We start from the raw sequence: 13,430 nt of genomic DNA, 5'->3' as shown, positions 1-13,430 counted from the left end.
CCGGACCGCCCTGGCCAGGGGCGCGCTCCCGGCCGCGGGTCGAAGGGATCGAGCGTTACTGGGCCAGCACGGGGCCGCGGGCGGGCATCGGGTCCAAGGATGCAGAGGGTGCTCGGGACCCTGGCCCGAGCTTGAGAGGTGCTGGCCGCGCGGGCGGGATCCCGAGGGCTTCCAGGCGGGACAGTACCGGGCCCGCGCGAGAGTCCTGGTGCCCAACCCCAGGGGCTGCGCCAGCTCAGCCGAGGGACCCCGGGGAGGGAAGGGGCGAGACCCCCGCCCCCCGCCCCGCCGTCCAGCCGGCCGTACCGGGACCCGCGGAGTGCACGATCTCCGGAGATGGCGGAGGTCCAGCGAGGGGGCGCGGCCGGGGAGCCTTGGCGCGGAGCAGGTGGGGGGCGGGGGGCGCTCTCCTCCCCTGGGGAGGCGCACGGTTGGAAACCGGAGCAAACTTCCCTCAAGTAACTTTATTGAGGAGGCTCCAGAGACTGACAAGCCGGCCTTGCTCATCCCTGGTTACTTCAGGACCCCAGCGAATGGTGGGCTCCTGGGGGCTTCAGTTTCCTTCTGGTTTTGGAACTCGTCTGCCAGGTTCTCAGTGGCATTCGTTGCCCATTAGCTGTTGAAATAGATATATAAGTTTGACATTTTGGTAAGAAGGACGTTTGCTGTCTTGAGAAGAAAAGACTTATACTGCCTGTTCTTTTAATCTCAAAGAAAGTATTGTTAGGGTATGCTGGGGATTCCTATTTATGAATCAACCTATTGTCCTGTGTGTGCTTGGAAAAAGCTAGTTAATTCTATTATTAGCTTTAAAAAGACAACGAGGTAATTGTGCATTTTTTTTCTTTTTTAAAATACTCTCCGACACCTCTCCAAGTCGTGGAATACAGTAGTTCCAATACTGGCTGCACAGGAGAATCACTAGGGAGTTTTAAAACACTGCTCAAATCACACCCCGGATTTAAAACTCAATGTGTATTTTAAACAGTCCAAAGTGATTCCAATGTGCTGTAGAATTTGGGAACCACTGGTTTAATATAAGAAAGTCAAAATTATAGTTTTTAGAACTATCATTCAGTTTATAATTGATGAGATGAAACTGTAGCTTCATTTTTCCATACACAGGAACTCACAAAGGGTGGTTTGTTTCCTACCAGGGACAGAGGGAAGAGTCCCTAATGATTCAAACTTTAGCGGAACTATAACGTGATCCCAGAGTCCCGAACATTGTTCTAGCTGGTGTTTTGAATTTCTCTTAGAGTTACTAAACCCACTTCCTCTGACCCCTACCAAAGCCCAGGGATTGCATCCTCTTTTAACTCGCTCCCCAACCCCTTTGTCTCTTCACATTCCCCCTCACTCCCCTCTTAACCGTCCCCCAGCCTCTGGGTGGATCCTCCTCGCCCTGATAGTACTGGTTAAAGGGTTACTATCGGTTCCCATAGCAACCGGCCCTCCAGGGGCAGTGGGTGGGTCCGTACGTTTGAGTTTCTGAATAGTACATTCCTTTCTGAAGATTTTGAATCATACTTTTCAGTTCTTGGCTTCAGCGCAGGTAAGGGTGAGCTCTTACCATACAATTCTAGTTTAGTGCTAAGTAATTACAAAACTATTTATTACTACTGTTGTATGGGGGTGATACTGCTAGCGGCTGTGTTGTTCCCTAAATATTCTTTCTCATTCTTTGCTCTGAAAACTTGTTTAACAAAGTTCCAAAATGTGGAAGCAATTTTTCTTTAAGAGCACTTTTCCTTCCGGGCACACAAACTTAAGATTATATGCATTATTTCTCTAAAGTCCTAAGACCTTATATTTAAGAAATTTTAAAAGTGAAATATAATCCTATAGCCATGCAAAAAGCCTTTGATAACTCGTGGCCAAAAAGAAAAAAAAGTCATCTGCTTTCAAGTTGTTTTGTTCCTAGAAAGTACTTTGCCATGATTCTTCACAAAAAGTTAAACCGGTTGTAATGTTCCATTTTAAAGTAACAAAAGGAAAGGCACAGTTTGTCTACAAATTCGCCCACTCCTTCCCTTCCCCAACACACACATTCAAACAAAGATACTTTTTTAAAATGTTAATTCTTTTATGCTCAAAACATTCAGTGGCTATCTAATTCCAGTTTGCCTTGCAAGGAATTGTTAAAACTGTTCTGAACAAAATAGTACAGAAATAAATTGTCTGTCTCAGACTTGTTTTTTGAAACCTTTCAAACTTTGCTGGGTAAATAATAATAGGAATTCAATCAGTTAATTCCAAAATACTTTTTAGTAGTCCAGTGATTAAGAGCATGTATTGCGTGTTAAAGGTTTTCTCTTGCTAATTTTACCCATTTCACTCTGTGAAAAGAATAATAATGGGAAACCCTCTAATTTGATAGACCCTCTAGTAGTTCAGCAGTAATGCCATGTTGCTAAAATAGTAACCTCTCACCTAATCTTTCCTGTTTTGTTGTATAAAAATTGAGGCCTTCTAAGTGACTACAGCTTAGAAGAATTCCTATTGTTTCTATGGTTTTTAGACATTTTAAAATAAAAAGCAATTATTACTATTGTAGGCATTTTCAAAATTACCCCCCCCAAAAAAAAAGAAAAAAGAAAGAAAAATCACAGTCACATCAATCATCCAGAAATAAACAACTGTTCATGTAATGAAGTTCTTCCATTTGTCCCTTTTTGTCTGCATAGACTTGTTTTTAAACAAAATTGGCATTTTCATCTGTAGTTTTAAATACTGCCTTTTCACTTAATATATCACGGACATTTCCTATGCCCTTAAATATTCCTTGGAAATAAGATCTTTAATGTTGGATATGCCCAAGTTTAATAGTTTCCTATTTGACATATTTCTGTTTTTAGTGGTTGAGAATTTGGTTTTAAATGCTGGTTGGAAATCCTCGTTTTGCAACTTCTCCATCTAAGTAATCTTACTTAATTTTTTCAGTGTGTTTCCTTATGATAGTGTAGAATAAGGATAATAATGGTGGCTGCAAGGTAGAGTTTTGGAGATATAGAATGGACCAAGTAAAGGAAGGTCCTCAACAGAGTATGTCAAAAAAGTCAGAAAGTAATAGGCATGCAGGCAGAGCTGGGGTGAATGCCCTTGTCCGAAAGTCACAGTATCTCTGACTGACTTGGGCTAGCTTTATAGAAGAATTCCTGGAGCGGAGGTGAACTCTTTTATGACTCTTGAGGCATATTGTCAGATTGCTTATACCAAGACATTCCTTTAAGCACTGAATGGTCTCTGCATGGTGTCAGCACTCCAATGTTTAATCTTTCCTAAACTATAAAAATGTGTCCTTAATTTGTTTTCTTTTGTTTTTTTGGTAGCTAGCGAAATTAGTAACCAGCTTTTTGTTTACCTTTTGTTAGTTTATTCAGGTATTTTGCTCACTTTACTCTTAATTGATAGTTTAAAAAGAATGATTTTAAATACTTGTGTTATATAAAGAATATTGTGCCTGTAGTGATATTCCTGCCACAGCTCATTATTTGTCTTTTAATTTACTTTATGATGTTTTCCAAACAAAATATTTTCACTTTTATATAGTCAGCTCTCTCTATCTCTTGTTATTTATGATTTTTCCTTGTAAGCATTTATATTTAGAAAGCCTAGAGGTGAAGTAAATGAAACAAAAACTGAAAATATGTTAGATTTTTACATTTAATTATATATTAGTGTATAGATATGAATTGTCTTACACTGCCTTCTCCTTCCCAACTAGCCAATTCTGTTAGCCCCATTTGTTAAATAGTCCATCCTGTCCTCATTGGTTAGTGGTTTTTCCTTTATTGTATTTTAAGATCTTAACTAGTTTTGGGGTCTGTTAACTAGTTTTGGTTCTATTTTAGGTCTTACTCATCTATGCATTGATCTCTAATCTTAATCAATGCCACATCTTTTTAATTGTAGATTTAGAGAAAATAGAAATAACCTGGTAGAGCAAGTCACACTGTTCTCTTAAAAAATCGTAATTACATACATCTGTCCTTTCAGATAAAGATTATCTTTAATACATGCACATAATTTAATAGTACTGAAAAGCTTATTGTAAAATATGTGGTCCCCTACTCTCCCCGTCCTCCACCCCCCCCAGTCCTCTTAGTCTCCCTCCCCAGTGGCAGCCTTATGATTGTTACTGTTTGTTCTGAGTTTTTCACTGGGGCCATTTGTAGGATCTTTCCTCTTGGGCTGGTCAGAGAGTGGCCTTCCAGAGCCCTCCAGAGAGCACAAGGTATAGCTGCCAGTGTTGGAGGAGGCATCTGGCTGGAGTCTTAGTATCTTCTTTTGTATGGTCACCTTGGTGAAGGTCCCTTTGCCCTTACAGTTCAAAGACTTTATCTCCCAAGAATCAGTCTCCAATCTTGCTGGGCTCTGGGGATTGTCAGCCAGAGCTCTACGTGAGGAGGTGGGAAGGACATTCAGGGATGTAGGGCTTCTCAAACAGCTTTTACTGACTATATTAGGGCGCTACCCTTTCACCTCCAAGTTTTTATTAAACGGGAGTGCTTCTCTCTGCTTTCCTCACTGACAGTGTAGCATCTCACTCTTTTAGCTCTGCTAAGTTTCTGCTTGTCTTCTTTCTAATTACATGATTTTGTTGTAGTTCCCACTCTAGTTCTTTAAGTCCTTGTGTCTGTGTCTTCTAGAAAGATCTCTTTACTGCCATTTTAGTGGAGTTTAGAGAGGGGATGTACTTGAATTTTTTGTCAAACTTGTCATCTTCATCTGGAATACTCTGCAGATGGATCCTTGGAAGTAAGAAATATCCAATTATGTTGCATTTTATTCTTTGGCAAGGATTGTCATCTACATGTAGTCGATGTTTAAGGGAAATGAAAAGTTTTTTCAGACCTCTCTCTCCTAGCAGAGGTTTGTCTTTTTTGTTTGTTTTTAATCTTCATGTAAGTCCTAATATTTCTCATTAAGGTTCTTAGGTATTTATGTTTTTGTTGTTGGTGTTATGGGTTCTTCAAATTGGCTCTTGCTGGTGTAAGATGGTTGTTGATTGTTGTAGATTTATTATATTGCTGGTTCTCATTCTAAGAGCTTTTCAGTTTATTCTCTTGGGTTTCCTAGTTATATCATCAATTGCAGATAATGACTCTTCGTGTCTACTTCTCTTAATTATACCTTTTGTTTTGGTTTTATGGCAGGCTGTACTAGTGTTAGCATTTTGGAACCTTATCAAATAATAATGGCAATAATGTGCAAAATTGTGTTCTTTATTTTTATAGGAGAAACAGTGGTATGATATTGGCATTTGGTTTACCATAATTCCTCATGAGGACAAAAGAAATCTACCCTTTTGTTTCCAATTTACCTAGAAGTCTTTTTCCTTTTTTAAGGGATAGGAATCGAATATTAGCAAATTACTGTTGGCATCTGAAGTTTATCACTGGTATTTCTTAACAAACTGCTGATTTGTATCCCAGATATTAAACTGGAGTAAATCCTTCCTTTTGGATAGGAAACAGGCTTCAAAAGAAAACATTCCAAGTTGCTAAATCCAACAGTCAGTTCTTTATCGGTACCTGTTAGCGGCATTGGGTATAATTCATCATTCCCTCTTTTTTTGACAGGCTTTCTTGATTTAATTTTGAGGACACCATACTCCTGCTTTTCCTCCTATACCACTGGCCTACTGGTTTCTTCTTTTTAGTCGTTTTTTAAAATTTGTACTGTTTTTTTTTCTCACCAGCCTATTAATTGGGAATGCTTCAGGGGTTCAATTTTTGTAGGGTTCTTGTCACTATTGTAATACTTTCATAAAATGCACGTAGCTGCTTAAGACTCCCAAATGTATATGTCCAGCTGGGGTAGCTCTCTTAAAAACTGCACACATACCCAGCTACTTTTATTTTCGACTTCTGCGCTTGAGTATGTAAAAGATACCTCAATTTTAACAGGACTAAAACTGAATTTCTTATCTTCCTATGCAAATCTGCTCTCCCTGCAACCTGCTCTGTTCTGGCTCCATTTTTTTCAGTTTATTCAGCCCAAAACCTTAGGATTATCCTGATTCTTTGCTTTCTCTTCTACTCTACATCCAGGCTGTCAGCAAATCCTGTTTCTTTATCTAGAATCCTGTCTTCCAAATAAATCCAAGAGTTCCACCCCTTTTCCCACCTCTTCTGCTACCACCTTTGTCCAGGTCTCCAGGACCTCTTATCTGGATTACTGCAGTGGCTTCTCCTTTCTTCTTCCCCGGCTTTCCTTTAATTTCTTATCAACATAACAACCAGAGTGGTCTTTTTTTCTTTTCTTTTCTTTCTTTTTTTTTTTTTTTTAACATAAGTCAGATCACTTACATTCCTCTACTGGCTTTCCCTCTCACTCAGACTAAAAGTCAGATTCCTTCTAAAGGTTCACAAAGCCCTACACAATCTGGTTACCATTAACTGACCTCTTTCCCACTTTTAGGTCTTTGTGCTGTGTTTTTCCTCTGCCTGTAATATTTTCTCCTCAGATACATTCATGGCCAACTTCCTCACCTGCTTTGAGCATTCACTAAAATGTCACATTGTCATTGAGGTATATCCTGTTTAAAATTGCAAGCTTTACCCTGTATCCCTCTTACAATACTGTACTTTTCCCATAGCATCTATTACCTTCTTAACGACTGTATGAGTTGTTTGTTTGCTTTTGGTAAAGTATCTCTTTCTCACACTTCTCCTAGATTGTAAATTCCACGTTGTCAAGTATTTTATGTCTGCTCATTAAAGTGTCCCAAGTGTCTGGTACATAGAAGGTTCTCAATAAGTACTTTTTGAATAAATAAATGTAGTCTGCCTTCTTCCCCCACCTCCAGTGCATAGGCCTTTGGTATCTGTGGATCCACCATTGATTATTTATCATCCCACCAGCAAGGGAAAAGTTCCAGAACATGTAAAATTTAAAATTTATAATGAATACAATACATAGAGTGGTTATAAGGATTAAATAAGATACTGTCTATAAAGTGCTAAACAGTGCCAATGTGTACTTAACTATCAAAAAAGCCTAACCAGTTGCCTTCATTCACATCTAAATGCTGTGAATTGTGTTCTAGAACTTGCTCTCTTTGGATTCCAGTTTTTTAACCAAGGGTGGTCAGTGGCCTCACCTTGGGAAATTTTCTGATTCATGCCTGAGCTTCCTGGTAAATATCAGTGATGTACTGTTACTGTATTTATTTAACCAATCTGTTAAAGTTGAATATAATTTGTTTTCTCTTGTGCTTTCTTGATGTTCAGGACATCTCTCCATTTCTAATGTCCCCTATAAACCATTTTTCCCTGAGGTTCTAGCTGAAATAAGTTTTTTTTAAAAGTGATTTTGAAACCCTTCAGAGCCACACAGAAGCATATAATTGAACATGATACTAAATCCACAAAATTAAAAGCTCCCATTCCTTTACCTTCAGTTTCACAGACAGGAGTACATTGCATGATCCCTATAGCAATCGTTAATAGCAGTCATTTTACAGTTTTGCTTACAATGTTTCTAGAGTCTCCTTTTGTGTCCTTCAAATCTGAGAATATCTTAAAAACATCAGACTTTCTTTTCTTCTCTATTATATTTGTATGGTTTGTTTTGTTGCAGTTGCTGTGCAAATAAGTGGTGGCACGTGCAAGGAAAAGATGATTATTAGAAATCGTGTAAGCAAAGAATAGACAATAAACCAAAAGCTTGATGTATCTATCTCTAGAAATGCATAAACCCAACAGCTGTTACCTAAGCACAACAATGTGAAAATTTCCTCAATTTCTACTTTTTTTCCTCAAGTCATATCTAGTTTCTTATTTTTTAAATCTACTTAATTTTTGTGTAATAGTGTATGAGCAAAAGCAGTCTCCACATTCATTTAGTCATGATTACCATACGTGTTAGAAATAAAATTTTCACAAGCACCACTGTTCTGAATGCATTTACACCGTGAGTTTGCCTTGCCTTTGAAACTGATGAGCATTATATCTGGGTTTTGTTATTGTTGAGACAAATTCTTTTGCAAATATCACTGTTACAATCTATTTTATTTTGAATGCTAAACAGTACTATTGGCCAAGGCTGAATGGAAAGCACTGACCTAACCTTTCTACAGCACTTAATTTGGCAAATTGTGTATTTGTTTTCTGTGTAGATTATTTTTTTTTAATTGCCACCTTTTCTCATGTTCATCTTGGTTTTTGGTAATGGTGATCTTGCCAATCCATCACCAGTGAACATACTCTATAATGAAGGACTAATTTTGGCCTTCATATTATACCTTAGGTCTCTGGATAGACCAGGGTTACATATAGATTGCCACATATTTTCATACTTTCGTTTATGGGAAATGTAGTGAGCAGTCAAGTGTAATAGTCAAATGACATTTAGACATGTTATTGGGAGGCTTATTCAGGAATGATCTACATTCTTCAGACGTCTAGAAAATGATAAAATTCTTAACTAAGATTACAGCAGGCATCTCTTCCTAAATAATATTTTTATTATCAACATTAAAAATGGTGAGAAGCTACTCAGACGTACCTTCTGCTCAAGATGCAGTTCAGGCTCCAAACTGCTGTTGATAGCTGCATACACCTCCCTTTCTCTTGCACAGTCTTCCATCCATCCTCTATGTAAGACACCCATTCTAACAGGGGTACATCCCATAGTACTCCCTCCCTCACCCTCTCCTATGGGCTTAGGAGATAGAGTAAGTGCTGTAAGCTGACACACATCTGTTGGAGAGGGGCAGCAGCAGTGGAGACAGAGTGTTTCAAGTACAGTCAGTTCTGATGTCTGCAAAGTCAGTCTCTCATGGCAGACTTCCCACCCCTCCTCCAAATGCTTTAAGCACATTTTAATAATATTGTAGAACTTCTTTATGTGAATTAGTAGATTTAATAGTATAATAGTAGTTATAAGTAGTTAATAGTTTAATACTATTAACGAGTATTCTTGGGGGACCTATGGGATTAGTGTATGCTTACCTGAAATTCTGGGTTACTTTATTATTTACTTTCTCTTGTCAGTGCCTATGAAAGACTCCTCAAGGTGCCAAAATTAATCCTGAACTCTTGGCTAGCACATAGCTCCTGGCATGTATTCAGAATCATCATCAGGAAGTGATATACTCTTACCAGGTGGGTGTTGGTTAGGGATGTCAGTATATAATGGTGTTTGGGTTGGGTTATAGGAAAATCAGATGCTCGAGATCAGAACCACCTATATTTTTATTTTACAGTCTTTCTATAATTTACAATTATCGAGTGTAAAGTAATGTTGAGGATGATGATCCTACTAACATGCACAGCCTCTAAATTCTTTTTTGAAATGAAACAGAATGTGTTTGGACACCAGCTCTTTAGTAAAAGGCTATTTTTAAAAAGTTACTGCTGGTAAATTAAATATTTATTTTGTCTGGACTTCAGCAAAGTCCTAATTTGAACTTTATTTCCACCAAACTGTTTTCTACTAGTAAGATTTAATATCAGATGCTGTACTGTATAGAAATAGTATATAAGGAGGTATTAAAATGGTGCAGAGGAAGGCAGGCTCTACCTAATGTATCTCTTAAATGAAGGAAAAAGTGAATAACAAATTCTCTTAGATGTTGGCAGCCATGTTTGGAGGAATAGCAGAAGTTGCTATGGGAATGTGATACAAGAAAAAGTAAATTATCAGAGAGATTTACTTCTTTTTTTGCTGGTTTTTTGAAGTTTCTAGGAACAATTGTCTACTCAAAAAGCCCATTTAAATTTTTCTTTTAAGGTCTTTAAAGAAGGTGTCATCAATTGATATATCTTATGCCTTGCATTCTGTGAATTTTCTGAGGTTAGGGCAAAGCTAAGATATTAATGTCATAGAACAAATAAAATTAAATTTTTGAGGCAGAGATTATTATATTTTTCTTGTGTTCTCCATTCTGTCTACATAGTGTACAAAAAGTATTTTCTGAAGTGAATGAAAATTATGAGAATTATGCTTTGAGAATTAGTGTTTTCTAGATGAATAAAACCAAAAAGCCAGGTATGTGTAGAAACTTGACCCTGATTACATACTTTTTTTAAAGGCTCTTTGTTGAAAACCTTTCATGGCTTACCACCAATCACACAATAAAGTTCAAACTTAAGTCCGTAGTTCTCATACTTTTTGGTCTCAGGGCTCTTAAATATTTTGAGAAGCCTAGAGAGCTTTTGTTTATATGGATTATATCTATTAATATTTACTGGATTGGAAATGAAAACAGAAAAACTTTAAATATTTATATATTGTTTAAAAATAAATAAATATTTTGGTTGAAGCATATGAAGAAAATCCAGCCTCAGACAGATATGTAGCTGGAAAAGGAAGGAGTATTTTGTAGCTTTTTCAGTTAATTGTGGATATTATTTGATACCTTATCAAAACTTGAAAGGTGGTTTCTTAAAGGTTAATTGCCATGTGGATTCTAAAACCATCAGTGAACTTTTGGTGCTCATGTTTACTAAAATCCATTGGTCTGTCTTTAACTTTGAATGGACTTTTTACCCATGCATGATTCTGTAATGTAATTGCATTGTTATTAGAAAACATTGGTTCATTGAGTTATGCAACTCTTTCAAAAAATATGTTGATATGTTTCATTATACAATATCAAAGAATTACATTTACTTCACATCATCACCAGTCTCACCAGAAACAGTCTTTTGGGGAGCCGTCAAGCTCATTGTGGCATAATCAAGATTTTCAGCATTCTGATTTTCACTTGAAGGTTTGAATGTTATCATTGGCAATAGTTTTCCTTGAACTGACAGGCTTACTTCATTCATTTTTTAAGAAAATGCCTGCTAAATACCTGAGTGTGAATAAGCACACTTTGTATGTTTTTCTCAAGTACAATGATATTCCATGAAAAAAATGACTGGTTCATCTCTAACACAAACAATTGCACAAATATATTTTCTCAAGGCAATCATTCTATTTCACTTTCACCAGATGTGCTTTAAGTATACATACCATTTCATCACACAGAATGTTAACAAGATTTGTACTCAAGGGTCAAGGTTTAATAAAATCCACAATTTTTACTGCTGCATGACCCAGAGATTCTTCAAGAAACAGTACATTGATTATGGCAGAGGAATGCACAGTAGCTATTCTGCATTTACCCATGCTATTTCGCTACTGTTCCTAAACCCCCAACCCCTCAGGTATGGGGAAGGAAAGGCAACTTGACCGGCCCTTCATTGTCTATTCCATTTGGCTGCTCAGGGTCCACTGGAGTGACTGTCAAGTGGCTTAGGAACCAGTAGTATCAATAGTGAAAAGAAAACACAGACATATAGCCAGGCTATGGACCAGTCCTTAGATTTTTGGGGCTCCTGAAGAAAACCCACCTTTTTCTGTTTGGAGTGGATGGCTCCTCCCATGAGGCTTTTCGGTTATGCTTTACCACTACCAGATGTCACTGGGAGGTTTCAGAGGACTTTAGTTGCTTGTACCAGCTTCAAATACTTAACCAGTGCTATTCAAAACTGCTTAAAATGTCTAATACGTAAAAATCATTCACACTTTAAAAACACAAAGCAATGTATTTACCTCATCCCGCCTTCCAAAAAATACACTTTTATTAAAAAAAAAAAAAAGTTGAAATTACTTGAAAGTTCAAGTTACTTTTTATTTTCTGCCACCACGCAGTTGAAGCCATTACTTTACGACAGTTTGCTTACATTATCAACCGTACTAAAAATTTTTTAAGTCATTGCTCCTGGTACAAGTTTCCTTTCATAAGCACGCCAAGCCCAGCAAGAGACTTTTTAGCCATGGTTAGGGGTATTCAGCTCTTCCACTATTGATGTTACCATATCCACTTATTCTCACTGTAATATTGGAAGAGAATACATAGAAGTTGAGAATTCCTTGTTTAGGGAAAAAGCATACTTGATGACACTCTGATTCTTAGTAAAGTGGGACTCGGAGACGCACACGTGGAAGTGTGCTTTTCTACTTGTGCTCGTTCTTTGCAGTAATTCTGAAATGCGACATTGCCCATCCCTTCAGTGTGGTTTGTTTTGGGGTAGGCGTGAGTTTTCTAGACTGTTTATATACTCAGCACTGTACACACAAGCCTGTTTTATTACTTTGTTTGAAGATTGGGTGTGTCTAATGTAGTGGAAATTCATCCATTCAGTGTTAAGTGCAGACGAAACACATTTCAAAGCCACATATAAAAGTCTCTTTAATTATCCATTTTTTAAAGATTATTCATATGACTACTTTCCTCCTTTTATGTGAATTGCTGAGAATTGATTATACTTTCCAGTTCATTAAATCACTAAAATTCTCTACTGGTATTATAAATAAATATGCCAGACCATGAATAGAGACTAGTTGATAAAAGCAGCTTTGTCCTGGTAACTGAATCTTGCTCCTCGTTAACCCACACTGCTCTTTGAGTATGTGAATGTATTACATTAAATTTTAGACTTAATAAAGCATAGCCTTGCTTTGAGCACATGTGGGGACTTGCTTTACGTCGAGCTTTAGTATTTTCAGTTAGCCTAGTAGCTGCAGGATGAGTGCAATATTATAAAACCACATTTGTGTTTAAACATGTTCAGGAGAGCCTCGGGACACATTTAATAGATGTCTGGGTTCTTTACCACTGTACCTTGTATAGACCTGCATCTCAGACAACTGGAAACATCATAGACCTGATTGCACACCATTTTAGCCCAGGATCAGTTGCACTCCACAAATGAAATTTTTGGTTCTAGATGGACTTGGAGTTGTCAGAGTTGATCCTTTCTGTTATATAATTATTGAAAGCTAGGTGAGGGTGGTGCTGTTAGCTCTAGTTGGGAGATATGGAAATGCAGCCCTTAGAGAACTCTGAAATAATTAAGAACTAGGCAAGATGGATTGTGAGAAAGTGCTGCAGGAAGAGTGGGGTGTCTTTGGGATGCATTGTGAAGGATGGATAGGCTTCTGATAGGATCTGTAGGGAAGAAGGGCAGTGAGGATGGCAGAAAGCAATGGACTCACTTTCACTACGGGAATACAGTTGACTCTTGAGGTTAGGGGTGCCAACTCCTGTCCAGTGAATTTGCTGTATTTATTGAAAAAGATCCATGGGTAAGTGGACCGACACCATTCAAAGCTGTGTTGTTCAAAGGTCACTTCTAGTCTTGTTTGCACTGTGAGTGAATGAAGAGGGCTAGTTAAAGAGCTCAATGCCGGATCATGGAGATCCAAAATGCATAGCTTCCTCTTACTGAGAAAGGTGAGGCAGAATTTCTTCTTCCTGGGTAGAAGCTTGATCTGCGGTTCTAACATGCTGCTGACACAATAAGAGAATGCCATCCTCACTTCACATGGTAACCTCTTCAGGAAGAGCAGCACAGAGTAGTTGGTTAAGGTTTGGCCACATGCCACTTTATAAATATCCTTTTTGATGTGATATTTTAAATTTTGAAAGA

At 37.9% G+C, this 13,430-nt stretch overlaps 1 protein-coding gene across 1 annotated transcript in view; it reads left to right on the top strand.

Annotated features, from left to right (window-relative positions):
* Window positions 1–9,002: 9,002 nt before the first annotated feature.
* BTBD3 (BTB domain containing 3) overlaps window positions 9,003–13,430 on the top strand; it is a 21,160-nt gene continuing 16,732 nt past the window's right edge. The window contains exon 1 of the mRNA XM_006921586.3: window positions 9,003–9,113. Coding sequence (XP_006921648.1) covers window positions 9,071–9,113 — 43 coding nt within the window. The 5' untranslated portion in view covers window positions 9,003–9,070. The remainder of the gene's footprint in view (window positions 9,114–13,430) is intronic.

This window comes from Pteropus alecto, unplaced genomic scaffold, assembly GCF_000325575.1.
Source record: "Pteropus alecto unplaced genomic scaffold, ASM32557v1 scaffold45, whole genome shotgun sequence".
NCBI classification, from domain to species: domain Eukaryota; kingdom Metazoa; phylum Chordata; class Mammalia; order Chiroptera; family Pteropodidae; genus Pteropus; species Pteropus alecto.
Note: the sequence above shows the minus strand (reverse complement) of the source record. Positions and strands in the feature narration are given on the sequence as shown.